The sequence below is a fragment of the Lutjanus erythropterus genome, chromosome 18 (genome assembly GCF_056507025.1).
Source record: "Lutjanus erythropterus isolate fLutEry1 chromosome 18, fLutEry1.hap2, whole genome shotgun sequence".
Taxonomy (NCBI): Eukaryota; Metazoa; Chordata; class Actinopteri; order Lutjaniformes; family Lutjanidae; genus Lutjanus; species Lutjanus erythropterus.
In genome coordinates, this window is record NC_139334.1 from 2,577,094 (window position 1) to 2,595,610 (window position 18,517).

The 18,517-nt window shown below is 38.8% G+C and overlaps 1 protein-coding gene across 1 annotated transcript in view; it reads left to right on the forward strand.

Moving 5' to 3' along the window:
* Positions 1 to 18,517, forward strand: part of alk (ALK receptor tyrosine kinase) — a 581,112-nt gene that overhangs the window by 214,786 nt on the left and 347,809 nt on the right. Inside the window, exon 2 of the mRNA XM_084742736.1 lies at positions 16,532 to 16,636. Coding sequence (XP_084598862.1) covers positions 16,532 to 16,636 — 105 coding nt within the window. The remainder of the gene's footprint in view (positions 1 to 16,531; positions 16,637 to 18,517) is intronic.

Sequence of the window (18,517 nt, forward strand, 5' to 3'; positions counted from 1 at the left end):
AAATGATTTTAATAATAAATCAGAAAAATAAAAGTATTTTTCATGATGGAGTGTAGGGGGATGAATTTGGCAGTCTCACAGCCTGAAGATAATAGAGGTACAACTGAGGTACAATTTTCTTTTGAGGGCTTAAAGAATAGTGTGGAGGCTTTATATATTTTATATATATATGGTGTCACTTGTTGTGCTATGATTAGTGGGGCTATTTAGCTTTGAAACACATGAATAAGGAAATCTAAGATACTGTAATGTTAGTAATTAAAGTAGTAATGAGAAATGGTTCATTTATGTGTGTGTGTGTGTGTGTGTGTGTGTGTGTGTGTGTGTGTGTGTGTGTGTGTGTGTGTGTGTGTGTGTGTGTGTGCATGCTGAATGCTATCTTTGTATAAGTCAGTGTCCCAGTTGTCAAAAATCTGGTAATGCCCCTGCTGGTAATAAGTGCAGTCCTCACAATACTATACAATTAGCCTTTAAACTTAGAGGCTGTGGCTGCAGCTTTATGTAGCAAAATAGTCAAATAAAACCTTTACAGCTGTGTGGCTCCCCCACATTTCTCCCATACATTTTCAATTATAAAATACTGTTTATAGCTCGGCTGAATACTCAAGGTTACCATGTACTCAGGGATGTGCACCCATATTGCCCAGCAGGCCAAGCTAATCAATATTTAATTTCCATAAGCCACATCAATCCATTTCTTTCCAGCTTGTATCAGTCCAGAGCTGTAACTAAACCTTGACCGAAAGACTAAATAATTATATTCTAATTTAAAAAAAATTATGTGCGCATGTGAGGAGCGCCGCCATGCCCATTTATTGTCTGGAGTGGTTCCACATGCACATATGAACGCACGTTCAAGCTCAACCCAGTTATCTTTTCCGAGCTGATACATCTTTTGTCTTTTTTTGTCTTGTCATGTCTTGATACATCTTTTTTGTCTTGTCATGTCTTTTTTTTTGTCTCATTATGTCTTTTTTGTCCTGTTACATTTTGACATCTTCATCATGTTTTATCTTTTTTGTCTCGTTACACCTTTTTTTGGTCTCGTCATGCCATTTACATCGTTGTTTTCATTACATCATTATATTGTTTGCCTCCAATGAATGAAGGGAAGGCAAAATAACGAGCCTGTTTTGAAAATGTAAGGATTAGACAGTACATGTATTTGTGTTAAAATGTAGAGAGTCAAAGTAAAAAGTTTACAAAAAAATAAATACTCAAGTAAAGTGCAAATACATAAAAAAAATAAGTACACAACAAAGTATTTGTTCTTAGTTACTTTTCACCTCTGCTGTTAGACTGAGAGATTCGCTGCACTGCCAACATTAAGACAGATAAACAGAGAAAGGTGCACTGCACATCAACTTCATGTTAGTTATTTTTTGACGACAAACTTCACTCTCATGGTGTTTTCATTTTTTCTTTATGACCAGCAGGGTAATTCTACATCATCCTCTCATCAAAGCTGTAAACACCGACTGTCTCATGGCATCCACTTTGACATGAGTGGGAGGTGGGGCCTTTGCATAGTTTGCATAATGAGCGTATCAGTCTGCCTGGCCATCATTATGTGATAGGTGAAGAAAGATATAAGAGTATGCTCTGAGTACGAGATGATGCACTTTTGTGGTGGTGCTGGAGCCTAAGTTAATATGAGGAGACTAATTTTTTGCCAAATCCTTGCATTTTTACAGCTCACAGTGGGCCACGCGCAATAAACATATGCATAAAAGGGGGAGGGCGTGTTGCATAATTAATTAAATTAGTGCTTCCATCATTAAATCAGACACCCTGTGGCCACAAAGTATTTTACAGAGCATAGCAAATGAGACTGGAGAACTTTTCCTCCAACTTTAGACACCCCTCTGTAGCTGTGAATGAGTCATTTTTATGCATTATTTGTGAATAGTCTGCTTTGTTAAGAGGTGCTGCTGTGTGTTTGAGAGCTCAACGGGCGTAGCAGAGCCTCAAAGAAGAAAGGGCATCAGTGTACAACAGCAAAATCATTTTCTTTAATGAGCATCAGTGAAGCCCAGTTGACATCTTCATTGTCACCGCGGAGCCCTTTCTTCAGACTGAAGCCCTGTGATCCGTTTCTTTGATAAAATCATTTGTTGCACGCCTTGAGACACAAAACAGCGCTTGATCTCGCTCTGGATTCCGGGTGTAAGCGTCAACAAACACACGTTACTTAGGGAAGCCTGCTCAGCGCTGTCGGAAGACATTCCTGTGATGGTATTTCAGGGGCTGGTGTTTGGAAAAGCAGGTATTTCATCATTGGTCTGTGATCATTGCAAACTTTACTGTATTAGCGGCTCATTTACAGGGGCTGCATGTTTAAAACCCAAAGCAAGCAGTGAGTTTCTTTTCATGTGTCACTATTCATCAGTGGCGGAGTCAGGCTGTCTGAGGGGCAGGGGCGAGGAAATAAAAAGGGCACCAACTGTATGTGGTGGAGCACCGGCATGCTGAGGGTTGTAATGCATTTATGGTGGAATAATTCCAATCCCTAGTTTAGACTAAACTTGTTTTATTATTTGACTTTAAGTACAACAAATACTACACCTTGTTAATAAAAACACACAAGGAACTATTAACTTTTTAACCATTTAGAGGCACATAGATGGCAACTAATTTTCTAGCATGTAGAGCAGCCTGTATAACACTGTATCACATTTCCTCCATATAGAGGGCACTTTCTCACGTTGTGTCTGCTGGATTTGCACCTTAAAGGGCACTTTTTCACATTTTGTCAAATGAGAGGGCATTCTAGAGGGCACTTATTCACATTTTGCCTGCTATATTTGCATCCTAAGGGGCACTTTTCATGACACCATAGATAACACTCTCTCACATTTTGTTTAATGGAAGGGCAGCCTAGGTGGCATTATTTAATGTTCTGTCCACAGAAAAAGGCACCAAAGAGTGCACTTTTTTCCCACATTTTATCCACTGGATTTGTACCTTAAGGGGCACTTTTTCACATCTTGTCCACTGAAAAATCACCCTAGAGGGTACTTTTTTAACATTTTATACACTGGAAGGGCACTTCAGAGGGCACTTATTCACATTTTGCCCATCAGATTTGCACCTTAAGGAGCACTTTTTCCATGCTTCTTTCACTGGAAGGGCACCATAGATATAACCTTTCCACATTTTGTCCACTGTTAAATCACCCTAGAGGGTACTTTTTCACATTTTGTACACTGGAAGGACACCCTAGAGGGCACTTGGCAGCATTTTTTTCAAAGACCGGGGCACCAAAGGGTGAAATCGATCTCCCATCTTCCCTCTGAGTCCACCAGTGCAATTCATGATCTCTATTCAGCTACATATTAAACTACTGTACACTCTCAATTTAATATTTTCTTTCAAGTTTGACTTCTAAAATCTGCCCATCAGTGATAATTATTTCAGCCATTTCTCCTCTCCGCAGGCTGTAACGCCGTCGTCTTGCCTTTACAATCCTGTGACAGCTGCCCGAGAGGGAGAAGTCAGTTTGCTGAGATCGCCTCTTTCTCCAGAGAGAAAGGGTTGCATCACCTTAAGTCAGGTTTCACGGGTAGCTCTCCTGAGTTAATAAGCTGCATCCTACAGTTGAATCAAAATCCCTGTTTGTTTACAAGACAGGGTTTATGAAAAAAAGACTCTCCTGTACCAACATCTTATGACAAACACAGAAAGCCTCTTAAGAACAACTTATCCCCCACTTAAAGCTAACAACAAGCGTGGTAGGTGCCATATTAACATGAACACTCTAAATATGCCTCCTCTATTTAACCCCGTTTAACCTTGGAATGCTAGTCACTTAGAATGAGACTTAACAAAAACTTGATACCCCTATTAATGAAGATGAGACATTTATGAATTATTTAAAATCTTGTTTGAAGACTGTTTTAATTAAGAAGTTGCTGCCTTAGCTCTGTTGGTGGACTGTAATCAGGAGCAAAGCGTGACCGTGTGCACACACACATGTGTGTTTTGGGGTTTCTCGAGCGACGTGTCTGGAATTCTGCGTGGGTCTTAATGAAAGTTGGAGTGCTTAGTGGACACGAGGGCGCCTCTGATGGAAATCAATGCAGGCTCTTTGTAGCAGAGAAAGAGCAGCCAATTCCAGGCCTCAGCTGCCTGATGTGGCACTGGCAGACTTAGACGAGCATTTAATGACGCGTCACTGGGCCCGACAGGTAATCAATTTATTTAGGCAGTAATGTATGTATCCCAAGGTAAATCTTTAATTAAGGGGCAAAAAGAAGAGGACAATTGTGATGCAGGAGGGCCAAGGAGTATGAAAATCAAGCAGCGTAAACGGATGGCTTCCTCATTTCCCTTTTAATTAGCTTGAAATCGCTTGATACTCTGAGCATCTTTGTTTAGCTTGATCTTCTTACTCCAGCAAGGCTCAAAGTGCAAGGCAACATATTCGAAATGTCTTCTTAAAGGAATGGTTCGGATTATTTGAAGTGGGGTTGTATGGTGTGCTTATTCATAGTCACTGTATTACCTACAGTAGATGGCGGTCTAAGCTGAGAGGAGTACAAGTATGGAAGCTAAGCTATCTACTATTGCGGACAGGCTCAGCAGCAAAATGTATTTCAGACACTTAAAAAAAGGACCACCCAAACAAACCAAATCTTACATATGACTTATATAAGTCAAATATCGCTTCATCCAAAGCAAACAAACTCAATTGGCAAAAACAATGAAATGAAATCAAAAATCAATTCTTAAGTACATAGGGAGCTAGTGTGATGCAGCTAAATTTTGGGAAATGTGTACTCTTGTTGGACTTTTTGAAGAATCCAGCAGCAGAATGTCTAATCAACTGGAGTCTGAAAAGACTGTCCTTGCCTTGAAATTATTAAACTAATTTACAGCAATCTAAACGGGATGTACTGAATGCTTGAATGAGAGTTTCCAGGTCTTGGAGAGACAGAACTGGGTGAAGTAAGACAACAACTGACCCTTCTTTTCAATGCTGTGCTCCAATCACAGTTGAGCAAGCTTGGTACCTCAGTCAGTGTTGATGTAACCCTATAAATCACTTTAACAGGCATGAGAGAAAGTTTACAGAGGTACCATGTTTGCTCAACTATTATTGGAGCACAGAGCAAACGAGGACAGGACTTGGGAAGGTTCAATCGTTTTGACATGCTGATTGAAATTTAGATTACTTTTCAAAATGATACCAAGATTGCTGCAGCTGGAGGTGACACTGCTGGTGAATGAATCAAGTTGTGATGCAAGTCTGGGCCCATGATAATGATTTTAGATTTGTCTGTAAGCTGAAGGAAATTATCCAAGAGCCAGTTCATAACTTCATTTAGGCATGCACTGAGGGTGTTTTGTTGGTTGTTACTAGTGGGGTCAAAAGAGAAATAAACCTGAATGTCATCTGCATAAAAGTGGAAGCTAATATTGTCTTTATCTGCAATGTGTCCTAGTGGGAATATGTGAATAGAGAAAAGCAGGGGGCCGAGGACTGACCCCAGAGGTACTCCATGAAAGAAAGATTCTGTGGAAGATCTGCGATCACCAATGGCAACATGAAATTTTGTAGTTCTGAGTAAAATCAGCTTGACACTTTAGAAAATACCAACCCAATAATGGTAAATATTATAAATATAGCATACACTTAAACTGATACTGACTTTTTTCTAAGTGGGTAAAATATATTTTGCTGCTGACATTGTCCACACCAGTGTATTGCTTAGCTTTCTACACATGTACTACTGCTGCTTCCCCAAACTGGTGGTATGTGTGTATTGTCCTACTGTAGGTTATATGCTGACAGTGGATAAGAACCTCACACAGCAACACTTCAAATAATCTGAACTACACCTTTAAACAGAGTGAAAATATTATAGAATTCTTGTGGAGACCACACCGGTTGCCAGGTCTTGCTTAGACCTACAGATCCTCTACCTGTACATTCACCCTCGCAGCACTTTTCATGGGTAATTGGCTTCATTTCTGGATCACTGCACTATCGTGAGAAACAAAGCCCACAGGCTCCACATATATCATGTATAGTAGTGTCCCCTTTAAAGTGTTTGCACCTCTCCTACCTTGTCAGCTTTTTTTCCTCTGTGTCCTCCCCCCTTCGTGCTTAAGTGCCCCATTTGTGAGGATTTTGCAGGTCTTTGGAAGTATCCACTTCAATCTCTAAAACAAAAGATGTGGAAATGGACATTTGAGTGATTGAGAGTCAAAAAGCGACAGGGGGACGTACGGGACAAAGAGAGATGTATGGTCATGCATAGCTATGTTTAAGTGACAGGTTGAGTCAAGCCTCATTGATTAATCCACTAAGCATTTGAAGGATTTCAGAGTGTGGGTGGGACAGAATTAGACTGTTCACTGAGCTGAGGTAACTCTCCTCTGTACTGCTGGATTGTACGTGGAGTGATGGCCGTATGTGCACAAGTGTGTGTTTGTTACGGCCAAGCTTGTGTGGGTGACAGAGGTGGCAGAAGTGATGTTTTCCCATGAACACACTTCGAATGACATTGTTACAGTGAGGATTTTGGTGGGCACAGATAACAGAGAAAGCACAAACCTGTAAATTATTTCAAATCTTTATGTAAAGTTGTGTTGACGTGTTATCTTTTTATATTTAACACTGCAAAAAGTTTAATTAAGGATGCGCCTGCATTGATTTATTAAATGTTTCTCGGAATTAGCTCAGATTCACTCACCTGCTAGGCATATTAACCACTCTCTGTCTGATTTATGAAATTGTCACAACACATCTAAATGAGCTGGGATTTGATTAATTAATTGGATTCAGCTGTGGAAAGAAGAATCTGCCACACTAGTCTGCTTATTATTTATATCTGACAGCCTCATTTTTTCCTTGTTAGATTAAATTCAGCTAAAATCCCGTTCCCATTATTGCTATTTTTCGGTCAGTTGGAGCTCAGCTCAAACTAACACTTTAAGGTCCAGTGTGTAAGATTTAGGGGGATTTATTGGCAGAATATCGCAGAAATCTAATATAATATTGTGATATTAGTATGTTTTCATCAGCGTAAAATCACCTGCAACTAAGAATCATTGGGTTTTTGTTAGAATGAGCTCTTTAGCTACACTGTAAAAATGAAACAGTTGAGGAAACTCGAAATTTCAAGGCAACTTAGTGCAATAGATTTTAGAGTTGTACAAACTACTACTAACCTTTTGTTGAGATAATTTACTTTTCTTCATAAGTTAACTTGAATCTTTAAGTTTTGGAAACCCCCCAAAATCTGTTTCAAAAGTTATTTGAGTAAACTCATTGAAGTGAAAGTAAATAATGGCTAATATTTTAATATTATTTAATTAAAAGCATTTGATTTTCAAGTACTCAAATAATGACAAATAAGGTTCATAGCTGTATTACATTTTATGAAAAACTTTTTTTGAGGGGGGTTTCTAAAACTCAAAGACTCAGGTTTATCTAAGGATGAAAAGTATCTCAACTAAACATTATAAGTCGACAAATCTTATTTTGTTTATTTCAAAACTTGAAAGGTTGAGTTGGGCGCGAAACAAAAAAATCTATAGAAGTAAGTTGCCTTGAAATTTTGAGTCATCTCAGCATGGTGCTGGTCCTCTTCCATGGAGTCTGTTGCACCACCATGTTTCTACAGTAGCCCAGAAAGGACTAGGCTAGGACTAGATACAGCTTATCACATTTTGCGCAAGTTTCAAGGCCACCATAGGTTCTTCAATATGCATGGAAGGAAAGAGTGAGACGAGGTGTTTGCCATTTGCAAGCTAAGTGCTAGATGCTACGAAATCCTACAGACTGGTCCTTTAAGACTCATTTATTATTGAACAACTGAATATTGAGGAGGTGGCATTTCTGGTTCCCAGTATGTGAATGTTACTCTTTATATATGTTACACACCAACAAACAAAGAAACAAAACAAAAAATGAACAGTTAAATTTTTTCGTCTCAAACTGAGTTCCACTGAGGTTTCAACCACTACAAACTCAAGAACTGAGGACTGAAACAAGTCCCTTCCGTCTGATCAAACAACTTCCAAAAAAGTTCACCCTCAGAGCAGCACTGCTTTCCAATCACCAATCAGAGTTAACAAAATAATTAAATTAGCAAAAGATGTCTATCTGGAACATTGGACAAATCAAACCAAAAGTCATAACAAACTTAATTGCTCTCAGATCCTAAACCATGAATACAAATTGTGCTCAAGACAGAGATGCTCTTCCTCTTGAAATGTAACAAATATAATAATATCAGAGCAGAATACTAACACAAAAATCTGACTTCGGAGAAGTAGATGACAGCGGAAAAACAAAAGATTGGTTTAGGAGGAGGACATGCAGCACACTTAGCTGCACAATATGTGACTGCATGTCACAAAATGAAGGAAGCAAACAAAAACATCAGCGGATGTGACAAAAATATCTTAAGCTCAATATATATCTGAAAATACACACAAAGGATGCTTTGCTTTTTAGAGCCATTTTGTTCTTCTTTTGTTTTTCTCTTTATTTTCTTTTATTGAATGAATCGGATTTCTATGAATTTTAATGGTTATAATGTATACATGTCATTGTTATTATGATGATAAAATATAATAATATATTAATAATAATGATGATATATTTGTCTTTTGGAAGGGCAGATATTTCATGCCATTGCTGGTGGGGACAAGCGTGTCCCAGCTTTGTCAGTGTCCCCATAAGCATAGTAAAGCAGTCTCCGGTGTGGGGAGACCAAAAGTGCTGCTGACAGAGGAGCGCTGACTAAGATTACAGCATGCAACATTGCCTGGACAACAGCAGGAAAGACTGGTTATATTTTAGTTTGATCAAAATTATTGCTATTAAAATTCAATAATCCCTGGGTAGTGGTAGGGACATGTTCTGACCGTCTCAACCTAATTCTACACCCGTGGCCTTTTGTGTTATATAATATTGTACTTAAAGCTTAGAAATATTGCTCTCCAAACATTCATACTAATGAAGTGAACTGAGTTTAATGAAGCTGTTTGTCACAGCAAGGAAAATAGAAAACCAAAGAAGAAGAGTTCCAAGTAAGTTGGGCGGAACTGTAGCATGCAGTGGAAACAAGGCATTAGTTGGCCAAACTTCAGATCTCAATACACAGAAGAAATCTTGCTTAGCTTTATATATAAAAGAACTTTTTTCTTCTCCACAATTTCCATTTGTAAGATATTTTTTGTAGAAAATGAAACTGAATTGTTTTTTATAGTATTGTTCTTTTACTAAAATGGTAGCACAAAAGAATTTATTTGTAAGATCTAGCAGTGCACATTGTGCATGCATTGACGTAAGATATTATTCAGCAGTAAGATACACAAGGCCATCTTATTCAATTCACATATTTTGTTATATGTGAAGTTTGAACATCATTGTTCCTCTGTTTTTAAAAGGAAAAAAACAGGGTCCATTCATAGTGGATTGACCACTAACCTGCACTGACTCTGATTTATCCCACAGCTCGTATGGTGGAAAATTCAACTGCAATTACCTACCAGATTTATGTTATTTATTTGTTCCACTCTTTGTTTACTACTGTAAATAAAAGTGGAACAAAGAGAGTATACTGTTAAATCCATCACCAGTATAAATCTAAATCCATCAGGTCCAGGGCTGCCCAAAGTGGGGTCCTGGACCAAAGCTGGCACGGTTTGATTTGGCCTGCCTGTTTCTAGAGAAAAACAGTGAAATTAAGTTTTTTTGTGAAGTAAAAATTTATGTTTATTATTTTCTATTAATCTGTGACACAGGCAACTTCAGATCCTTTTGTATCTTAACAATGTAATACATCATGTGTCTGCCTTCGGCTTGTGGCCCACCATTAAGTTTGAGTTTGGGCACCTCTGATCGAGTGCAGGTTGAGGTGGCAGTCGACTAAACAAGGTAACATAGAACATCCTCCTGTCGAGCTGGACCTTGTCCCTCTTTCTGAGGTCTTCTGAGGTGTTTCCAAGCCTGCCAAGATACAGTCAGCTGTGTAATCCCTCCAGCATGTTCTTGATCTGCCCTGGTATCTCCTCCCAGTTGGACATGTCCAAAATAGCACCACCAGGAGACACGGGACGCTTGTTCCTCAGACACCTGAGCCACTTTAACTGGCTCCCTTTTTAATGCGCCGATGTTTGTGCTCTGAGCTCCCTTCAGATGTCTGACACACTCAACCTGAGAGGGAGGGTGAGCTAATACTGTAAAGAGCTGGCCGAGCAGCGGTGGGAGAACACACGCGAGCCGGAGTAATCTTCACCTGCAGTATGTTTTTTTTGTAGTTTACAGCACACAAACAAGCAGTCCAGGCTGGCATCGTTGAGCCTGCGGCAATATAAGAATATATGTACAAAAACTGAAGAAGGAATAAGGAAATCCAGCATCTGAGCTCAGACAACTTCCAACTCCAACTATGAACTCCCCTGAGGAGCTTCTACCTCTTTCTTTTAAACAGGAGGCTCCTCCTACAGACAAACAAAAGTTGGGCCAAACTTTATCATCAGTACTGTACAAACAATCTCTATTAATTATTCTAATTGCCCTAAAAATAGACACATTAACAATGTTGTTTGGCATACTTTAAAAAGACTATTCCCTGAAACAGTGGGGAAAAAAACCCCTCTGTATTCAGAATGGTACAGTCTGAGTTCCCTCTACTATAAATCCAATTGGATGCTCCCACTTCCTGTTTGGCAGTTTGGATCCATGACAGAACTTCAGGTAATATGGATGGAGCTTGTGCAACAAACATTTTGTCAATTCAAGGTGAATTGAGTGGTTATTTCATCAATAATGTGGAAACTAGGGTGACTTTTGTTAGCAGGTTAGCATGTTACACTCCATGTGCTTCCTATGCTAACAGTACTTAGCTACACAACAAGGATTACAGATCGACTGTGCTTTGCCAGTTTGTAAAAAATTCTTGTATGTCTCAGGTTAGAACAGAGACAAACACACTGTTAGACTCATTCTGACTGCTTGTATCCACAGTTTAACAGACCTTTTTCAAAGCAGCCATACTGGTATGAACTACAGTGGAAACCTCTTAGTGATCATGTCTGTCTGGGTCAGATTTATCACCAAGCATGTGGTTACTATTACCTTTTTGTTTCTTTATTTCTCATGCAGTATCTAATAGACGTGTGTAGACAGCTTCGCCATTTGCTGAACTTTATTGACTGTTTCAAAATACAGTAAGTCTCTTTTCAAATTACTGTACAAAATAAGTAACTGCTGCAGTGACTACCAAAGTGTGGGCTGTGAAGGCCCTGCAGGTGGGCCTTGAGAAGTCTTAAAAATAATCAGAACTGATAAAACAAAGCCATGGGATTCAAATTCAGTGTTATTTGTCCTTTATCTGATCTAGTTTAACAGGTATTACACTTTTTTTTTGGTGTTCCACCACATTAACGCAGAAATGTATCTTGTATCTTGATTGGTCTCATGTGAAGTGATTAAAGGTTTGGGTGGGCCGCATCAGTTTTTCAGATTTGAAAATGGGTTGTGGCGGTCTTACATTTGGGAATTGCTGCCGTACAGTATTATCTATAAAATAGCTTACTGTAGTTTTGCTGCTGCATCTCATTGGCATTCTCAAGTTTTTTTTAAAGCTTTTGACAAAATAAAAAGTATATCATTTACATGATACTTTGCTTGTATCATATTTAATGCATATTAAATTTATAAAAATTCATAATTGTGTCATCAGAAAGAATAAGTACTGTTCATTGCTGGTTTGATTCTTTTTTTTTATTTATTAGGAACCTTTTTATTTTTGGCATTGTGGTCAACATCTTGGTCAATATAACATACAATTATGATAATCCAGGAATTGTTTTAGTGAAAATCAATTAAAAAGACAGGCACTCGCTTGCTCATAACTGTTTGTCACACAAGTGATTATAACGAGAGCAGGCTGCATATGTTAAAAAAAAAAATAAATGAAATGAAAATGCATATAAATACCTAAATTTCCATTTGATTTACAAATACAGTATATAATCTTATGTTATGGCCGTATAATATTTGATACACACATTTTTAACATGATTTTACCAGAAAATAAGATACAAAATATTAAGTAATTACAGGTTGTCACTATCCCTTACAGAATAAAAAACACATGTGAAGTATGTGGAACGTGTTTTTCATATGTTCTATGCACAACATGGGAAACATAGTTTTGGAACAGTTTCATGGTGTCATATGTGAAACCAATATATATTCCCATGTGAAACACATTAATTTTACATGTGCAAAATCACATGTGATTTTTTTGTGTGTGTTTCTCATGTATTATTCACATGTTAAACATTTTCATGATGTAATATGCATATTCCCATGTGAAATCCATGCCACATGTGGTAACATGTTTCCTATATGTGATCACATGTGGGAAATTCATTCTGTTTCTTGTGTAAGGGATAAACAAATTATTTAAACAGCATTTATATAGGAATAATTCTCTTCTCATTTTTGTAAATCTATATAAGTGGTTGATCACTGTAAGTGTGATCACTACAAACTGTAGTAGTGTAAACACTGTTTTTACCAATGAACTAATTAAATTCTATAAATATTCAGTTACTTATTAGTGCGGCAGAGCTTTCGCAGTGAGCCAATATGAACAATAGCAGCATCCTGACTCAGTTTGACCTGAATGGGATGGAACCTTCTTAATCAGTATTATTGGGAACACCTATGTTACCCACAATGCAGTGCGAGTTCACCTCTTCTTCACATGTGAAACAAACAACAAGGAGAAAAGAAAACATAATTTGTTAAAGTGCTTCTCCAAGGCAGCCATGATGTTGTATGCCTGTTACCACCTCTGTGACGGCCAACAGCCAGCGAGCTTGTCCACCGCCATCTGTCAGTCAGTCAGAAAGCTAGCCACCGCTCACACCAGGCATTAAAGCAGTCAGCCAGTCAGCGGCCACAGCTACGCGGCTGTTAGCTCCTGCAGCGCCCTGCCAGCTCATGCAACGTCCAAACAGTTTCCCCAAGTGGCAGCAGATGTTGACCCCAAACTAGGCCCTCTGTATGGGCCACAGCCATCAACAGAGGAAAACAAGGGTCACAGCAGCAAGTGGTGATGTCCACAGAAAGGAGATAAGCAACGGCTGCTGATGAGGACTTATTCTCCCCATGGACATATTGAACAAAGTCTGTCCTTCCAAAAAAAACCCAAAATGCAGTCAGATCAAAGACTGTGATGAGTTGTTTATCTCATTTTCATACATTTTTGTGTGTTTGTTGTTGTACAAAACATGTTTATGACTTCTTTTTTATTTATCCTTGTCTCTTGACTCTGTGATCCTCTTTGTTATTGTCTATTATTTTTAACAGCTGCGGTACATTTGCACAGACATGATGATTTGAAGTCACATTATTCATTCCAGGAATGAAAATCGCTTCATATAAAAACACAGTGACATTATGCCTTTTTTGTAATTGAAGTTTTTATTTATTTAAATATACAGAGACAGACAGTATTATTAATACATAATAATATATCCATAGGTCATTGGTGAATTCACATACGTAGCATAAAAAAGATTTAGCAACCACAGCAGTACAGCTCTATGATTACAGCAATGCTATGAGCAAAAAAAGTAATCTCATGACCTCTTAAAGTTCTCACCTTCATTATTGATTCTAGCTAACATATCCTCATGTGATACTATTTCTAACATACGTTCCATCCATTTTTTAAAGTCTGGAGCGGATGTACTTTTCCCCGACATTTATCACTGCAAACTCATATTTTGACACGTGGAAGCTGTGTTTGGCCGCCCATCAGGCATAATCTTCGTGATTTAGGTACCGATGTACCCAACCACTTCCCTATGTGTATTATTTTTTCCCTTAATGGGTAAACTAGGTTACATTCCCAGATTGCATGTAGAAATGTTCCCCTTTCTGACTGATATTTCCAACATTAATCACTGGCACCAGTATTAACTTCCCTCTAGCCTGCTTTATATATTTCCCGGTACTTGTCTAGATTTAACGTGTCTGTTGTACGAGTCGACGTCTTATCATGCCTACAGGCAGGCTGAATGCATTTGCATATCTCAAGAAGGTCAGTACTGTAGATCTCTGCTCTGCTTGTCAAACAGATGTAGCAGACACGGAAGAAAATTGCTTGAGGAAAGTAGAAAATAAACGTTAAGACCTTGGATAATAACGCTACTAATATATATCTGATATGAACAATATGCCAACACTTGGAGTTAATTCTGACATGAGCTTCAAAAATAAAATAAAAAACTTACTGTGGCAGTAAGTTGCCTTGAAATTTTGAGTTTTCTCAATTTCTTAGTTTTTACAGTGTAGTGCTAATTCTGACGTGCTCCTGAAATAAATGCAGCAGTTTTGCACACCTATAATGTTTCATTAATAATTTACAATAATTTACATTTCTTCTTGAGATAAACTTGAATCTAATCTCTCCCAAAATTTCATGTTAAACTTTACTCACACCTCACTGAACCTGATTTGTCAAAATCTGGGTGCTTGAAAAGTAAGTCTATAATTATCAACCAGTTTATTCAATATTTTTTTAAATCAAAGATTCAGTTTATCCGATGAAGAGGAGCAAATTATCTCAACAAAACATTATTAAATCTCAAAAATCTGTTAATGTTAGGTTGCCTTGAAATTTTGTATTTTCTCAACTTTTTTGTTTTTACGGTGTGGATTAATGGAGAGGGACCTCGAAAAATATTTAAGCATCCTCTTCACGTCATCGGCTGAACATTATGTCAGTGGAAGTCATATTAAGAAAGAATAAACCCTAAATAGTGTGTGTCATCTCTGGCCCAAACCAGAATGTGCTCTGTTCGGTGCCATGAAAGGCAGCGTTTACAATTAATCGCTCTTTAAGGCTCATTTGAAATGACTGCAGGATTTATGCAGGGGTCTCCTTCCCAGGCAGTGGTGTATTGGTCTGTGACTGTGTACTAATTATCCATGGACTAAGGACAAAGTGAGAGAGATAGTGTGTGTGTGTGTGGGAAGGTGGGGTACAGGAGTGTAAGAGAAAGTTGTTCCAGCTTCTTTACAGTAACAGACTTCTGTTCGATCCTGTGGTAATTAGTCTGAGTTTGGAGGGTGAGAAGGACAGAGTCAAACAAAATCAGACAAACCTGTCCTCAGGTAATTATGCAGCCCATTGATATCCAATACCCAATTCATATGGGCCCATGGACTTTTTTTTAACCAAGACTCAAGTTCATTGTGTCACGGCTCAAGTTTTATAGCTATTAATCTGCAGTACCAACATTGTCGACCAAGTGGCCCCAAACTTTTTCAATTACAGAAACTTACAAAAACTTACAAACTTACAAAATACGTCATGAATTGCCATAACATCCATATTTATAAGCTGGTAAATAACACAACAAACCATAACTTTAAATTGAATATGATATGTTTGTGTAATGTGTGTTTAAATGCAGAGATGAAGAGGAACTGAATACAAATACTTATAAACAGTTTGACTATTTTTCTGACGACTTTAGCTTGTTACTCTAATTTTTCAGTAAAGATGTAAAAAGACAAAAAGGATGTGAAGAGGCAAAACAGACAGAACAAGAAAAAAAAGAACGTTTTACTTTTATACGCCGAGTACATTTCAGAGCCCGTGCTTATTTATTTTTACTGCAGTAAAGACGTTCAATCAGTACTTCTACTTTTACCATTTTTTTAACAAGTAACCTCTTATTCTACTTGTGTAAAGGCTGTTTGTACTTTTGCTACTTGCATTTGCAGGCTTTTAATTTGAAAGGCAGCTAGCTAGCATGTATTTCTCCTGTCTATCATACATACATGTGTCATTTTCACCATCCCACCTGGGATGTAGCTTTAACCTCACTTAGCCATTAAGCACTTTCTCAGCTGACTCAAGGAGTTTAAGCATTAGCATTAGCATTAGCATTAGCCTACATTTGCTACACTTGAGTCATCATGAGTCATCATTTTAGCCGACAAAATTCACGGTCATCATGTAGAAATGAGAAGCTGCTTTTGCTTGCTTCTCTGTGTAATCGAAGATGTAGTTTTTCAAAGATTACTGATAGTTTTGATGATAAATCTGACACCATTCCATCATTATAAACTGTATATATGCAGCGTGAGAATGGAAAGCTTGACAGCCATGGCAACAGTAACTAAGGAAGGCGGGGTTAGTGAAGGGTCAATTGGCGACGCATTTTGAGTCCTGATTCTAAGTTTGGCAAATGCTGCTGTAGATGTTTCAACTTACAAATGCTGAAGTTGATAATATATTTTTTTAATTCTTTAGGAAAAAGTAAAACACCACACAATTTCAATATAAATGCAGGAATTCTAATTGCAATTCGTCACTTTCTAGCCACCGGTAGGAAGGACTCTGCATTATGATTAATGGCTTAAAAGTGACGACCAATCAGCCCAAGTAAAACACACAGAGGAGTCAACATTATGTACCGTCATGTTTATAATGGATATATGTGCACTCAAAGTAAAGTGTGTATTTGCTGTTTCTTGCAGGTGAAACGGTGGCTGGCAGGGCTAACATTCCTAGAGGGTACTGGAGTTTCTCCTGGGTTGCCGAGGACGACCTGAGCTTTCCCAGCAACTCCGCGCCCGTGTCAGGTGAGTCGCACATTGTCAGCCCCCCTCAGACAGACGGACAGGCTGAGACGCATCCGACGTCTAAACATCCCTTGCTCCCAATTGGCTGTGACACCTGGCATCAGCTCTCCATCAACACACATAAACGTCTCTGTCTTCGCCTCCTGCCCTCCGCCGTCAGCGCCGGCATTGTCACAGAGCTCGGTGTGTGTTGATCAGCCTCTCTGTGACCCACTCAAGGACCAATATAAATACAACCTCTAACCATTACAAACAAATCTGGTTCATGAGTAATGGTACAATATTATTCGTTCCCTTTTTTACAGACAGATTTCTCCACTTTTACCTCTCTAAAGTCAATGTGTGTATTGAATGTATTTTGTGCAGTGAGTGTCTTCAAACTCTCCACCAATGCTAGAGTTGCTGGACAGCTTATTTATTGGTATAAATCAAATAATATTGTTATGGGTATGCAGTACAAGACAGACATACTGGAGATTTTAAAGTCTGTGTCAGTGACAGCCATGGCCAGAGGTTTATGTTCTGGGTTGCCCATCTGTACGTCCCATTCTTGTGTATACGATATCTCTGGAATGTTATAAGGTGATTTCTTAAAATTTGGGACAAACGTCCACTTGGACTCAAAACTGATTAAATTTTAGTGGTCAAAGGTCACTTTCCCCTCTCAATACACGTTTTTTATGCCTCCATACTGGCCACAGTTGTGGTTATCTATATGTTTTTGGGCTGTCTGTCCAGTCCCATTCTTCCATCCGTCCATTCATCTTCAAATGCTTATCCGAAATTGGGTTGCAGAGGTAACACTTCGAGCAGGGGACCCCAGACATCCCTTTCCCTGGCTACATTATCCAGCTCTGACTGGGGGATCCCGAGGCGTTCCCAGGCCAGGGCAGAGATATAATCCCTCCACCTGGTCTTCAGTCTGCCCCATGGCCTCCTTGCAGTTGGACGTGCCTGGAACATCTCCCTAGGGAGGTGACAAGGTGGCATCTTTACGAGATGCCCGAACCACCTCAACTGGCTCCTTTCTACACAAAGGTGCAGTGGCTTTACGCTGAGTCCCTCATGGATTACTGAACTTCTCACCCTGTCCTTAAAGGAGATTCCAGCCACCCTCCTGACAAAACCATTTCGGCTGCTTGTATCCACGATCTTGTTCTTTCGGTCATGACAGTCCCATTCTTATGAACGTGATATCTCAAGAACACCTTGAGGGAATTTCTTCAAACTTTGCCCAAACGTCCACTTGGACGCAAGGATGCACAGATTTAATTTTGGTGGTCAAAGGTCACTGTGACTGTGGCCAGATATATTATGTTTTCGTGTTGTTCATCCATCCGTCCGTCTGTATATACATGTCCCATTCTACCACGGTGTTTATAGAATTAGTCATCATTACTGTGTAGGGCACTGAGCTGATTACAATGGTGAAGGTAATAAAATACAGCAGATAAAATAAAACTATAACCATAAAGGTACAATATTATCATTTACCCTTTCTTTACCCAGAAAATTACCTACTCTTTAATGTCAATATATGTATAGAATATATATTGTTCCTGAGTTACGGGGCTGAACATTATTCAGCACTATAACTCATGAACAGAGGGGGAGATTGTGACCATATTTCACATATACCCTGTTTGTAGTGTCATCTTGGTTGCGTGCAGCTTGTTTGTAGCACCATGTAGCATATTTGAAGCATTGAAATCCGCCTCAAGTTCAGTGGTGTGATGATATGATGAAGCTGTCTGTCAGTCCTCTGTGCTTCTCTGTAAAAATAAATTCCTTCACTACATATAATATAATATACGAGTCTGCTACACATGGATGTCAACTTCAGCTGAACTGGTTGGCTGAGGCGGGCAGATGTGGTAGTTC